Genomic DNA, 15669 nt, shown 5'->3' on the forward strand with positions numbered 1-15669 from the left:
GATGGGGCTTTCTGTGTTGTTGGGGTTTTTGGTGATTTTTTTTTCAGCCCCAGCATGTTCTGATGGGGCTTGCTGTGTTTCGGGGGTTTTTTGGTGATTTTATTTTTCAGCCCCAGTGCATTCCAGTGGGGCTTGCTGTGTTGTTGGTTTTTGTGGCAATTTTTTTTTCAGCCTCAGGATGTTCAATGGGGCTTACTGCGTTGTTGGGGGGTTTTAGTGATTTTTTTTTCAGCCCCAGAGCATTTGATGGGGCTTGCTGCATTGCTGGGTTTTTTGTGATTTTTCAGCCCCAGCGCATTCTGATGGGGCTTACTGTGGTGTTGTGTTTTTTTCTGTGATTTTTTTTCAGCCCCAGCATGTGTCAATGGGCTTGCAGTGGGGTTTTTTTTTGTTTGTTTTTTGTTTGTTTTTGATCATTTTTTTCCTGGGCGGAATGGATTAATGGGGTTTCAATGCATTCCTATGGGAAATGGTGCGTCAACTTACGACCAGTTTGAGTTAAGACCTTCTTCTGGAACAGATTAAATTCGTAAGTAGAGGCACCACTGTAGTGCAAGGGCCCCATCCAGCAGCCAGAGAACTAATGGCTGGTGGTGTTTGTGTGTGGAGGTGAGAGATTTGGGAGGTGTGTGAGGGTTGCATTATTGCAAGCTGGTGGTAGGCAGTTGGAAAATTAGAAGCCCAAATCCTGTAACTCCAGTGGCGCAACATTTGGCAGTGCATTCCTACAAGTCACAAAGTTAGTGTGGACATTGTTGTGCACCAGGTTGTGCAACTCAATGCACAACAGGTAATATCTACACTGACTTTGTAACCTGCATCAATGTGCCATCAAAGGTTGAAGCCGTTTAAATCTGGACTTGATGATCCAGAGGGTCCCTTCCAACTTTGCAGTTCTAAGACGATGAGGTTCCTCTGGCAATAGGATTTTTGCCACAATATTGCTGGCCCTCAAATGTTACCAGTGGGGGCCAGGGAGGATGGGAGAGGGAGTCCAGCAGCAGTGCTAGACGATTACAAGTCCCTGCAGCGGTTGTATTGCAAGGCGAGATGTATATTTTCAAACTAAATACATCTCCACGATCACATAAGAGAGAAAACAGCCTCTTTAGAAATAATTTTCTACCAGCTATGGGAGAGAGTCTCAGAATGTGGGGAAATTATTTTTTGAAGGATGTCTCGCAAAATCCCTTCAAACCACACACTAGCTGGGGGGAATTCTGGGAGCTGAAGTCCTGAATAATTACTTTGCAAGCTCTAGAGAGGATGCTGGATTGGACGAACCTTCTGTCGAACACAGCGGGGTTCTTACTTCTTAGTTTTAAGCTTTGCAGTAAAACGGAAGGTCTCAGCAGTGTTTCCTGAATCCGGATGAACATCGATTTTAAACAGGATGGACATTGATATTAAACAGGATCAAAAGGACAAATGTACTCAGTACATTCTGTGCGTATCCTCCTAGCAAAGAAACCAAATAGGGTTGGCGAGAGCTATTATTGAACTGACTTCAGCTTTAAAGCAAATTGAAGCTTCTATGGTTTTTTCAGAACTCATTTTTCTGCCTGGGGAGAAAGCCCTTTGCAGAAGGCTGGGTAGCACAGCTGTAGCCTCCTTTCCCAGTTCCCAAGATGAACAAGATCAGAACAAATTCTGCACAAATGTGCTTGAATTGTATCTTTTGGCCACATCTCAGAATGCTGATTTGAATGGGGACGGAATTCGTTGTTGCATAATTCGTTGGAGAATAGCTGCAATTGCAGAATGAAAGACTAGGTTCAATATCTTGTACCCATTATCTTCCTCAAGACCTTCATATCAAAGACACTATCGTCCCAATGTTCCACACCCACTTTCTTGCCAACCAACCACCATCTCTGTATTTCACTATCTATTCTTGAATGCCATGTATAAATATTTGCCATGTTATATCTAGCGTGGCAAAGTATGATGACGTGGAATAGCCCACAAAACCTCACATTAAAAATGTATATGAAAGGTAGTCTTTAAGGTGCCATCATGTTTTTATCTACCCCCCCTTTTATTTTTTTTCACCTCTAATCCAAAAACAAAGTAACCCATTAAAGTTCAGTATGACCAGTCATATCTGTATGTTCAAACAAAAGGCCTCTCCCTCTTTTTAAAAAAGATTGTAAATTCCTTAAGACTGGTTGCTATTCGGTCATACCATAGGCGGTACTCCTGCAAAATACTAAACCAGAATATTTCAGAATCAGGTTTATTGTTCAAGCAGAAAGAGCTAAGCTAACCGGGAACTTAATGAGAGGGCGTCCAGGCTTATTAAAAAGCATTGTGCAGGTATGCTAGCTTTTCTTCCTAAACTGATTATTTCCAACAACAACAGTAATAAGATTGAAGGCGTGGGAAGGGATGTGATTGCTACGGCCCTTTGGAAGGTTTTATCAGTAAGCCAGTGGCATTGTGCAATAAAAGCATTGTGCAGAAGTGCATCAGGGTGGAAAGGCTTAGCATTATGTCAGGATCTGAACCATGTTGTGCCAGTCGTCCAGTAAATCAGGATTCCTTACCGCCCTGAACACCCTGAATTTAGATGTTAAGCCGGGCTAAGCCTGGATGATAGTTGGATGGGAGACCACCAAGGAATTGCCTGGGATCTCCAAGAAGGGATAGGAAAGAATCCTGCCTGAAATGCTAGACAGCAGCTGCCAGTCAGAGTTGGCAGTACTGGGGGAGATGGTCTGACATAGTATAAGGCACCTCATGTTCCTCTGGTGTGCTGCTGTCATGTATAAGCTAAAGTGCAAGCAAACTGTGAGTTATAAGGAAAGGGACAAGCCAGAGTTTTGATGTTATCAGGATGGATAAAAATCAAATCGACTTAAATCGCAATTTACATTTTTAAAGCACACATTTTTTTAATTTAAATTGTCAAAAAAATTAATTTTAAAAAATTAAATCAAAACCTGGATGTTATACTAAAGTTTCTTTCTCTAGTAAGCTTCTGATATATTAAGATACTGTCACTTGTAGGATGAGTCAGAGAAGAGTGATTGGGCAACCTATTTGCTCACACCCAAGAAGCTGGGAGAAGCAGCTTTATGAAATTGTGCAATTTTGTGCCATTGTGACATCTGCACAGTGCCATGCATGTTGATGGCATTATGTAAATATTAGTTTCCTAGTGGTGACATCGATATACTCAGTGTGGTGTAGTGGACAGAGTAACAGACTAGGATTCAGGAAGCCAAAGATTCAAACTTCCTGAGGATGTGGAACTGGTGAAGCCACTTCTTAAAAGTTGTATTATTGGGAAAAGACTTGCAAAGAGACTCATGATGCAGTAATTAAACTGCAGTACTGTAGTCAAGCCTCTGCTTACAACCTGAGTTCAATCCCAACAGATTCAGGTAGCTGGCTCAACATTAACTCAACCTTCTATCCTTCCAATGTCGGTAAATTGAGTATCCAGCTTGCTGGAGTAGAAATGAGTAGCTTGCATATTTACCATATTTTTCCGTTTCTAAGATGCCCCCATTTATAAGACATCGCGCCCTCCACTTTTCTAACCTAAAAACGTAGCTTTGAGGATTCAGCCTCTGAGCTCAGACCAATCGGACATTAGGAGTCCCTGCTGCATCTGAGCCTACAGGCTCCACCTCCAACAAGGTGTGCTCCAGTTGGTTTGTTCAGCATCAGCTGATGTCAGTTCCATAAGGGTTGTGATTGGAGGAAACTAAGTCTCCTGACTGTAGGAAGCTAAGCCTCCTGATTGGAGGCAGCGAAGCCTTGTGGTTGAAGGAAGCCTGTTTACAGAGGCAAGGTACAGGCCATTTTGTTTTTCCATGTTCTCAGCTTACTTCCATGTAAAAGACGTCCCTCAATGTTTAGTGTAATTATTTTAGGAAAAAGTAGCATCTTATACACGGAAAAACTTATAAATTACCCAGAAAGTGTTTTAAATACTATGGGGCTCTATATAAGCAGCATAATTTGCTTCTTTTTGCTTTTTGCAAATGGATGCAATCCAACTCAGTTCTGTGTTATGCAAATAGCAGCTGAGGGGGAGTGCCTTAGTAGCTGTCAAGAAGACCTTTGAAAGAAAGCAGGGGAAATTTAACCCTTCCTGTCATAGTCCTGAGATAAATCTCCACTCTGAAATTACTGCTTGCTGGTGGAGTTGCCTGCTTGGGGGAGTTTCCATTTGTGCCAGTTGGAGCTTCAGGCTGGAATCTGACCCACAACACCTGCCATTGAGCTCAGTGGGATTTGTGAGTACACTGTGTTCAGTTTTTTTTAATGGAAATTTTATTGAGGCTAGGAAAGAAAGAGTTTTGAATTATGGTCCAGGGCTGCTGCGATTCTGCCCCTTGCAACAAATTGCTGCTTACATATCAAGACCTGTTCGTATTCATTGCGCTTGCCCAATTAATGCCATGCCTGGGTCAGTCAGACATGCTTCATTTTTCTCAGTGATCTGGGGAGAAAGAAAGGAGCAGGCACACAATGTCCTCTTGCCACTGCCATGAGGCATTCTTTAGGCAACCCTCGAATCACAATGCAATCCTAACAACCACCTTTCAGATCAGAAGTTGCTCAGGAATCCAGGGAGACACAGTTGGCTATGGACATGCAGTTCAAGCACATTTAGGAAAGAACAGTAGCCCACCACACCTTGTAAGCCTATGTGACCCAGGCTCACAAGGGCTTGCATTGCTGGCAATCACAAAATCCCACATCGCCCTAGTCCTTACTGCCACCGTTACTGGTGCTCTTTTTCGTGCTTCCCTCTCGTGTGACGCCACCGCATCAGGATGAGGCCCAGTTGCTCAAATGGTCTCCATGGCCTCCAGGGGGTTGGTGAAGGGGGCAGCGTTGATGGCCGACTGAAGATTGACTCATCACCTCTGTGCCCTTGCTCCTTTGCAAACTCAGCCTGGAGCCCATAGTCTGGTCCATGGCTTCTCCACTGACAGCACTTAGTCTTCTCCCAGGGCACAGAATATTGACTTCCTTGACTCCTCTGCCTCCAGCTTTATTGAGGATGATGAGTTCGCTTCCTCTTCTTCCTGCTTCGTCCTCCTTCCCATGTTGGGCTTTTGCCATGGTGGCCCAGTCATTGCCCTCTTTCCCACATGTGGGTCATCTATTCCCTACTCCTTTCCTCCACCTCTGGCTCCCTTTCTTGGTACCTGGCTGCTGGGATCTGTACCAGATTCACCAGGGAGTGAAGATGGGGGCAGGTAGATCACCAGAGATGGACAGAGCATCCCACTCACAGTACCATTGTGTGGTATCTAAAACTGTGTTTCAGTGGCTACACCATGGTACTTGGTACATTCTACAAAGTATAGCTTTGAACTTTCAAACACGCATATGTGCACTTATATGTAATAATAACAGCAATACAGTTGTGCCTTGCTTCACAATTGCCCCACATTACGACGAAACCGCATTACGACAATGGTTTAAATGGGCTTTTTTCACTTTGCGATGATTGGTTCCCTGCTTCGGGAACCGGTTCTTTGCAAAACAACCATTTTAAAACAGCTGATCGGTGGTTTCAAAATGGCTGCCGGGTAAACAAAATGGCTCCCCGCTGTTTTCTGGGACAGATTCCTTGCAAGGCAGGCAGTGAAAATGGCTACCCTATGGAGGATCTTCGCTGGACGGTGAGTTTTGACCCCATTGGAACACATAGAAGGGGTTTCAATGCATTTCAGTTGGGGTTTTTTTCACTTTACGATGTTTTCGCTTAACGGCGATTTTCCTGGAACGGATTATCACCGTTAAGCAAGGCACCACTGTAAATCATGTGCTGTCAAGTTGATTCCAACTTATGGAGATCCTTCCCAAGGTTTTCCAGATATAAAGTGCTCAGGTGTGGTTTACCCATCACTCCTTCTGGCGTCACTCTGGGACTGTGCAGCTTGCCCAAGGCCACACAGATGTCAAGGCATATAGCTCCATCAGCCACACATACTCCAGGTGATCTTCGCTGGCCTTTCTCCTATGAGGCACAGCAGGGATTCAAACACCATTGCTGGTTCTGCAGCCAGGTGCCCAAATCCCGCTGAGTTATAGACCAATTCATAGTTTGATGAAAGGTCTAAAGCCTTTTTAGAAGTGAGTAAAACCAATGCATCTATGGGGAGGTGTGGCATTGTGATGTTTCTTTCCTATACAGTGGTGCCTCGCACAATGAGCGCCCCATAGAGCGATGAATTCACTCTACGGGGACGTTTTTTCGATCACTAATGCGATCGCAGAGCGACGGCCCGAATGGGCGAAAATCGCAGAGGGAAGGTCGGTAAGCGGTTCGCTTACCAACCTTCGCTTTGTGACCCGCCGATCAGCTGTTCCGCGGCTACAAAATGGCCATGCGCAGCGCTTTCGCGCCCTCGTTAAGCGAGGGGAGGGCGCGAAAATGGCTGCCAGCCATAGAGGAACATCACTGTACGGTGAGTAAATAAGCCTATTGGAACGCATTAAACTAAGTTTAATGCATTCCAATGGCTTTTTTCTTTCCGTACAGCGATGTTTCACACAGCAAGGGTTAATTCGGAACGGATTAACCTCGCTGTGCGAGGCACCACTGTATTGCCTGGGGTCAGACTACATCATCTTCCAGATCTCTTCCAATTGTGTAATTCTCTTTTCTAAAAGACCCCTGTAATATACAGTTGGAGTTCTCTTCTATATATAATAAACCCTGGCAGATTAGGCCTCCTGAAAGCCTCAAGAGTTATTCAGTTGCACACCATGAGATCATTTTGAACACTCTGAACGTTACAAGAACTACGAATAATTTGGAGGAATGGCAGAACTTGCTGCCTCGGTGCTGCACCCTAAGTTGCACACCATGCTAAATTGTGTTCATTGCACACGAAGATAACATTGAAACTCATAATCTCATTCAACTGCTGGTTTCATCAAGTACATGTTGATTGATGAACTTTTAGTAGAAGGTACTTAATCAGCGGGGCTTTGATTAAATAGCACACTAGTTCATTTTTTTTCAAGTCTAATTTGGATCTTGTGTGTTACTGTAATTGAGAGGAAAATATAGCAAAAATTGCCTTTGCTGCAGTTCTTGATAGTGTGTTTTAAGCTATCTTTGGCATCCAAAGCCTTGTCAAGGAAGTGGTGCAATCAGGAGGTAGACCCATGTGTTGTGAAGTACAAGAAAGTAGAGATGAGCATGAACCGCCTGTTTAGCACTCTGTGTCAGTTCGACCAGTGGCCGAACAGGTGTTCCACAGTTTGGTGCCCCGCCCCCTCCAGTGGGCGCCCACTCAGGGGCAGTGCCCAGAGGAGGCAGGGCAGGGAAGCCAGGGAGCTGCTTCCGAGGGGGTACCTGCTGGAAGGGGTCAGGCGCCAATCCATTGGACAGCTAATGGTTGGCCATTAGCTGAACCGGTGGTTTTTGCTCATCTCTACTAAAAAAGATTGAGAGATGCCATTTTTAAATGTCCCCTACATTTGAAAAAAAGGGAGATTTTCTTTGCAAAAAGATAATTCACATGCAAGGGCCGGGCTGGACTTTCATCACAGTTACCTATTCAGTTAAGTATTGTCTCCATCCCGAGAGATCTGGTATCTTCCCAGAGACACTTATAAGACCGTTATCCCATACAACTTGGAAATACCAATACCTCTGGAAGCAAAGTTTGTAAACATGTTTGTTCATTTGTTTTTCCTGATGGTAGTACAGCTCGGGTTTTTTTTAATGCTACAGCTTTGCCACCGGCTATGGCATAGCAACCAATTTTGCTGATGCTGTTTGGGCTGTGTCAACTGGTGGCCTCAGGAGCCACACACACTTATCCCTGTTCTTTTTCCATGGGCAGAATTCATTTCCATATATCTGGCCTGCAGTCTTTCTCAAACAAGAGAACAGTTAGCTCACGAGATCACTGTCAGTTTTCCTTTGGCTCTCAACAGCACTGGGAAGTACTTATTATCTACTAATGGGCTATTATATGCAACCCATTCATTTATCCTGCCAACCTAACAGTTCGAAAGCATGTAAAAATGCGAGTTGATAAACAGGTACCACCACAGTGGGAAGGTAACGGTGTTCCATGTCTAGTTGTGCTGGCCACGTGACCACAGAAACTGTATACAGACAAAACGCTGGCTCTGTGGCTTGGAAACGGGGATGAGCACCGCCCCTTAGAGTTGGAAACACCTGGACTAAATGGGAACCTTTACCTTTACCATTCCCTTAGTCATTTACCTATTCATCTCGCTTTGTGGTCGGTTCTGGAAGAGATTAATAGGAGCTTGTGTGTGGGAAAAACCAGAGGGAGTGGTAAGTAAAGAAAGAACAATCAGTGAATTGTGGGAAATTTCTGTTTTTAACAGCATTGTAACTTATAGGTGTTCACAATTAGTTCTTGATTTTCTGTTCATAACAGTTGTAACCTCACTTTGATTATTCCCTCTGAAATATAAGGATTGGCAGTTGGGAGGATAGGCTTGTCTTTAATATAGAGGATTTCATTGGTATACTGTTCAGAATTTGTTGGAATTAGATAATGCATATGATCAACTTTGAACACTAATCAAAAGCACTATGTAAGTAATAGTTCATTACTCATATGAATCAACAGTTAGGGAAAATACTGTACAAGGTAACAGTTGTGATTGCAGATCAGACCAAAAAAAACTGTTGGGAATTATTGCAACCTCACATGCTGCCTCTTGTAGGTGTGGCTAAGAGGGACCTTTCTGGACTGGGGTGACTGTCAATCTATCCATCAGTAACCAATGGTTCCTTTCTACCTCTGAATTCAAAGAGAGCCCTGCCCTCTCTGTTTTGTGTCTCTTTCCCTCTGTTTAGTCTGTCGAGGTCTGTTGCTGAAAATTAGCCAGCCGTGTTTGTCAGATTGGTGTGTGATCTTCTGATCTGTAAGCAATTAAACTTTCATTCGTTCTCCTAATAATGTATCAGAGTGAGTTATTGAGACTGTAAGTGCCAGTTGAAGAGAAAAAGGGGTGGATTACTCTGGTGAACGTGAAGGTAAATCTGTTCTGTTAATCCCTGCACTTCTGCTGCGCAGCTAGACAAATTAAAAAATGTGCAACAAAAATAAGAATAAAACAGCAAGAAGCACAAATGTGTCACCTTAACGATTTAGTGCTGTATTCCAAGGCAAGCTTTCATGGATTGAGTCGACTTCCACAGACTAACATGGTTACTTCTTGGGAAGCTGAGATGACAGTATTAGTTCAGTAATCTCCCAAGGCGTTCTGAAAAGAACCCCGTTCAGATCTTTTGTTCTTCCTTCACAAGAAGCCAGCGCAGATTTTTGGCTTGGTGCCAGAAAGCTGTCTCTTTTGAGATCATCCAGACACAGGTGCAGAGGAAGTGTGTTAACGTAATGTTTTTACTTGAAAATGATGGACGGACAGGAAACTGCCCTCAGAATTTCCTGTCTTATTTCCAGAATCATCCTGCACATAAGTAGGTTAAATCAACTTTTTTTAAAAAAAAGACACTGAGGTGGATTCGGATTTAGACAAGTGTGATTTGGCTGGTAAAAAAAAAAGACTTCCTCAACACTTCCTGCCTCTTGGAAAACTCTCTGAAAACGCTTGATAGAGGATTGCGGGGACCCTGCTGAGTGGGATGAACTATCACCAAGGTTTTCCCTCCAAATGGAGACGATGCATTTTCTGTCAAAGGACCTTTTCCATTAGCTAAAAGTGGATTCTGGATCCAGCTCATTAGACTTGATTTACAAAATTGTCCAACAGCCAGAGGGGGAATTATGTTGCTACACCAAAGAAATAGTAACTGTCATTATTTTTAAAAAACAAAGGAAGATTTTGTTGAGGAAGCAAATAAAACAAAGCCCCAGGGTCAGTTTGTGAGACATGTGTGCATTCACTTATATGAAGTAATTCATTTCTCATTGTCTTTTCTTCCTTATATTCTCGTGAGACTCTTGTGCTTCTTTGAAACCAGCACTTTAACGCTGCTTTTGGTTTGGCAGATGCCACTATTCCTAAATGAGTATTAAGTAATAAGTGAATTAAAATAGCAATATAATTGTGTTTCATTTTTAAAACGGGTATATTTTCAGCTGCAGTAACATTGTCTTGACATCCTTTGGTATATTCTTCCCCCACAGAGGTAAAGAATTTTCCAGCCAAGGCCACACAAGACAGGTCACACCTACTGAGCAGACAAAATTGCTGATATTCATGGTTTCCATGCTTTTCTGCTTTCAATAAACCCTCTTAATCTGCCCGGTTCTGCTTACTAAAAGGCTCCTGTGCAGCAGCTCCAGAACAATTAGATATTATTTCAACAGTGTTTACACTCCACAGTTAACAAGAGTTTGATTCCGCTCAAAGTACCTTGATACCAGCTCCTCACAGTATCATGGAGTTTGTAGTACGACGAGGTGGTTAGAATAAGAGAGTGCCAGTGATTTTCCTGAATGACACCAGGAAATTCTTCATATCTTACCAAACGACGGTGGATTTTGTAAGACACAGACGTTATAATAGAGGTGGTACAAGGCAGCTATAACTGTGTAGTGTAGACACACTCTTAGAATTCTGAGGCATGTTGTAGCTTTTTCATGTGTGGTTCATATATTGTAGAGAGTGCTCGCCGGACATCATCACCCTATATGAATCAAAACAACAACCTCAAATGTGCCAAACTCCAAGCAATAGATATTACTGATGGTTGTTGAGGGTTTTTCGGGCTCTTTGGCCGTGTTCTAAAGGTTGTTCTTCCTAACGTTTTACCAGTCTCTGTGGCCGGCATCTTCTGAGGACAGCACTCTGTGCTCTGGTGTAGTTGGCTTGGGAGTGCAGTATTTATGGCTGTGAATTAGGCTTTTGTCTTTTTCTGTAGATGCGTGATTGGTGTGTCTTGTTGTGGGTGTATTGTTGTGATAAGGAGAAGAGATTATCTTTCACTGTGATTGATGGGTGTTATTAGCTGGTCTTTTTTGTGTAGTGATCCCCTGTCCTTGTGGCTGGGTGGAGTTCGTTGACCTTTTGCACGCTGTATTTTTGAGAGCTGGGAGCCAAGTTTTGTTGAGCGTCACACTTTCCTCTTTTTCGTTGAAGTTCTGCTGGTGCTTGTGGATTTCAATGGCTTCCCTGTGCAGTCTGACGTAATGATTGCTGATGTTTTCCAGTATGTTGTTCAAGCCAACTACACCAGAGCACAGAGTGCTGTCCTCTGAAGATGCTGGCCACAGAGACTGGCGAAACGTTAGGAAGAACAACCTTCAGAACACGGCCAAAGAGCCTGAAAAACCCTCAACAACCATTAGATCCCGGCCGTGAAAGCCTTCGCGAATAGATATTACATTGTTTAAAACAAAAATTATCATGGCGTCATTAGTACAGGCAGCAGCAGAGCCGACCCTACTGTTAGGGAAAGTGAGACCGCTTTCTCGGATGGCAGATGTGGAGCAGCAGGAAGCAGTGACGAAGTTTTGGTTTTATTCCAGTGTGCCATGTTAAGATACCACAGAGGTAGGAGCTTGTGACCTCACACAAGTAGGAGCTGCATAGATGAGTCCCATCTGGGTCTGCAGCCATATTCACATGTGTTTTTTGCAAAGTTACTATCCTGTTTCCCCGAAAATAAGATCTAACCTGAAAATAAGCCCTAGCATGATTTCTCAGGATGCTCGTAATATAAGCTGTATGCCAAAAATAAGCCTCAGTTAAGTGAAACCCACCCTTGTGCAGCAACCTAAAGAAGATGACATGACTGTATTTAAATAAATGTCGATGGTTGTACATGAAAAAAAAAATCCCCTGAAAATAAGCCTTAATGCGTTTTTGGAGCACAAATTAATATAAGACCCTGTCTTATTTTCGGGGAAACATGGTATTACGTGAATGCCGTAGGCTGCTGCAGGCAATCATGAGGGCATTCATAACCCCATCAATGCCAGCATGATGTTTATTTACTGAAACCGAGTGGCTGAAGTTCCTTCCATACATCAAAGCAGCAGAGAATAAAAGAATGTGATCATAGGTCTTTCTTCCTGTTTTAAAAAAGCCTTTTAAAAATATTTAAGCAGATATGAAGATTTTGACAGGATGCCAAGCATCTGTTGATGCTGCAACAGAGTAGGTTCTCTGCCTTCTTGCTACATGGCGTATCAGTGGTTCTTTTAAGCAGGAACATCCTCTGATACTCTTAAAAGCAGGGAGAAGGAATATGTGGACATTATTATTCTACAATTCCCATTATCCTTTTACTTTTGGCTGTGCTAGCTGATGGGAGCTGCATTCCAGTAACCAATGTTCCCCTATCTTTGAAAACACTGGGGGGAGTGGATCGAGAACTGCTTCTTTGAGACCCCAGCCAGTTATGACTTTTTTAAAAAAAGACCGTACTATTCATTTTAACCATTAGGAGAGAAACATAGGAATGGGGACCCTTTTCTGTTGTTCGTAAGATACAGTTGTGACTGTTGTTAGGATTTCTTATCTGGAATTTCAGGCAGTTTCCCCTCCCAAGTCCATTTCAAGACTTCTGTGGAGCTTCTTTAGAAAGCTGCAGCATGGATTTAATGTGCTTTAGCGTCAATACTGTAGCTGGATCCAGCACATTCCATTCGGGTGACGCGTTAGTATTCAGAGGAGAGGCTTTTACAGGGAGAAGTCAGTCCTGTGCTCAACGTTGTCCAGGGTTTAGAGCTTGTTTTTCATGGACTGTTTCCCCAAAACATTGCTGAGAGAAATATGCCCTGTGTTATGATTATGAAATATGGGATGCGGGAGAGAACATTTGCACCACTCTGAGCTCTTGGAGAGAAATGCAGCCTGCTTTTTTTTTAGTTGGAACTTTTTAAAAATATTATGTTGTAAGTCACCTCGGGTCCAGCAAGGGACAGACTGGAAATATCAGACAGACAGACAGACAGAGGGAGGGAGGGAGAGAGAGGGAGATGTGAATAAAAATCAGTTATTTAAATCATGATGTAAATTTTAAAAATTGATTTTTAAATTTAAAACATAAAAACTGATTTTTAAAATTTAAATTACAATTTAAATCAATCTGATTTAAATCAATCTGATTTAAATCAAATCCACACTGAGAGAGAGAGGTACCTTCCTCAGCCTAGTCTTCTCTCTATGCCATGGACTACATGCCCTATTCTCCCCAGCCAGCCATTTTACCCTTCTCTAATTGTTACTCTTCACATATACTGTATTGGACTATATCTCCATTGTTCTCATCGAGCATGCCATGATATTTTGGATTTGTCAGGCTATTGTGGTTCTTCCAAGGCAGAAAATCTGTTGTAGTTCAACATTTCTAAGGACACCAGACTGAGGAAGGGTGTACTAAACAACAACAACAACAACAACAACACACCAGTATTTCTATACCTTGCTGTCTAGTAGTAGTTTCGGCTCCTGCTCTGAGATAGACTGCTGTTTTATTTTCTCCCCCTTTCTCATCATATCCAAAATTAAAGTGGTGCCAGGGTGATCATGGTAAGGTGATAAAATGAGTAATTACCATTTTCTCATCCTTAACAGAAAAGGGTATCTCAACACATCAAGACCTCTGTATTGGTGGGTGGGAGGATTAATTACTACAAATGTAAAATGTTACAAGATCTTTCACTCTTGCCTGAGAACACAAGGATCAGATCAGAAAAAAATATTGATCATCATCAGCACAAGCCAAAAATAAAAAAGTAAAAACTTAAAAACCAGTTTTTGTGCAAAAACCTTGTTTTGCCCAAATTCAAGCTACTGTATATCCACAAAAACACTTCTGTAAATTTTTCACAGAAGAAACCCAAAAATGGGCAACATTCTCAGAAATTCTTATAATGTTGCCCAAGGAGGAGAAAAATGTCTATACCTGTATTTTTCATTCTCACCAGCAGGAATTAAACACGATTTATATTCCTAGCCCACCTTGCAGCTTTTTGGTTCAAGCAGTTCCCATCCATACAATGTAACAGAAATACAGAGCACATCAGATATATTTATTGAAATCATTTTGGTCTTGTTCCCCAAATGTTTTCAGCGTTAAGAGTACAAGGATATCTTTGTAGCTGAGCCGAAGCTCTATGTATTTTTATTTCTTGTAGGTAGGTCTTGTCTGCGGCTTTGTGTGATTCAGATATTTATTTTGTAGTACTAGCTAACTAGAAGCGAGCTCCTCAAAGATAATTGTGATTGAGTGTCCAGATTACTAGAATGGGTATCATGCTTTAAGCAAAAACTATGCTATTCTCTATGTAGCTTTTGAAGTCAAGGAATTGGATTCCCTTTAGCTAGTCAGACATGGAGCTCCTAATAAATATACCTCAAGAACTTCAGACAACTCTAGTTAGCCACAAAGCCCCAATGTTATCTCAGTATTCATGGGGTGACCATAAATGTTTCACAGATGGGTTTACCTCTGAGACTGGGGAAGGAGGGTTCCCTAGAATGTTTTTGTAGGATTCCTGTCTAGGAGCTCAGTCTTGGGAGAGTGATGGTATTTATCTGTCTCTGTGTTGGTTTTCTCTTTCATGGATTGCTGCCTTGTCGTAGCGAAGGGGCTTGAGTAATTCAGAAAAGCTATAGGCGATGCCGTGCAGGGACACCCAAGATGGACAGGTCATAGTGGAGAGTTCTGACTAAGTGTGATCCACCTGGAGCAGGAACTGGCAAGCCACTCCAGTATCTTTGCCAAGAAAACTCCATCGACAGAAACACAAGGCTAAAAGATATGAACGCTGGAAGATGAGCCCCGTGTGTTCCCTCCCCCAACCTTTGGACAGCTGCCCCACTGACAATCTATCATGCATCACCGGAGTCCTCCTCCCCCAGTGCCGCTCCAGTCCAGGTAGAAGCTCAGGCTGCCCTTCCCTGCCTCCTCCAGCAGACAGACAATGAGGCAGGATGGGGATTCTCCCTGCACAGCCATTGAGTGGCCGGCTGCTGGAGGAGGCAGGGAAGGGCAGCCTGAACTCCTGCATAGACTGGAGGAAGAGCGCCCTGGCAGCACACAATGGATTTTGAGTGGGGCAGTCAGCCAGGGTGGTGGGTGGAGGGAACACACAGCACCTGTGATGGGATGTAGCGGTCTTTGTGCGATGCAGCGCGACTTAAGTTGTGCCCATCTCTAGTCTCTAATCTCCAAGGAAAACCTTCCTCCTTGAAAATTGGAACAATTTTGCTGAAAATTAGCTTGTCTCTGTTTTCTTTTTCTCTCCCCCTCCTACAGAAGCAAACTTCCAAAATGTCTGCCAAGAAAGAAGGTGCGCACAAGAAATGGGCTGCCTTGAAGGAGAAGCTGGGGTCCCAGGACTCCGACCAAACGGAGGCCAACCTGGAAAATGCCGAACCGGAACTCTGCATTCGCCTCTTGCAAATCCCTTCTGTGGTGAACTACTCGGGCCTCAAGAAGCGCCTGGAGAGCAGCGATGACAGCTGGATGGTCCAGTTCCTGGAGCTCTGTGGCCTGGATCTTCTCCTGGAAGCCCTGGACAGGCTCTCTGGGAGGGGAGTCTCCAGGATTTCCGACGCCTTGCTGCAGCTCACCTGTATCAGCTGCGTGCGGGCGGTCATGAATTCCCAGAAGGGCATTGAGTACATTGTGAGCAACGAAGGCTATGTCAGAAAACTCTCCCAAGGTGAGAACTGTGACAAACCCAGACCTACTGGGATATGTCACACAGTTACTAAGCTGCCACC

General features: G+C 43.4%; 1 protein-coding gene across 2 annotated transcripts in view; it reads left to right on the forward strand.

The window, feature by feature from the left end:
- The window catches only part of LOC140703260 (inverted formin-2), a 74171-nt gene that overhangs the window by 36820 nt on the left and 21682 nt on the right, over window positions 1–15669 (forward strand). For both annotated transcript variants that reach the window (XM_072986737.2, XM_072986738.2), the window contains exon 2: window positions 15200–15608. In XM_072986737.2, the coding sequence (XP_072842838.2) occupies window positions 15215–15608 (394 nt within the window). In that variant the 5' untranslated portion in view covers window positions 15200–15214. The remainder of the gene's footprint in view (window positions 1–15199; window positions 15609–15669) is intronic.

The sequence above is a fragment of the Pogona vitticeps genome, chromosome 1 (assembly GCF_051106095.1).
Source record: "Pogona vitticeps strain Pit_001003342236 chromosome 1, PviZW2.1, whole genome shotgun sequence".
Classification (NCBI taxonomy): domain Eukaryota; kingdom Metazoa; phylum Chordata; class Lepidosauria; order Squamata; family Agamidae; genus Pogona; species Pogona vitticeps.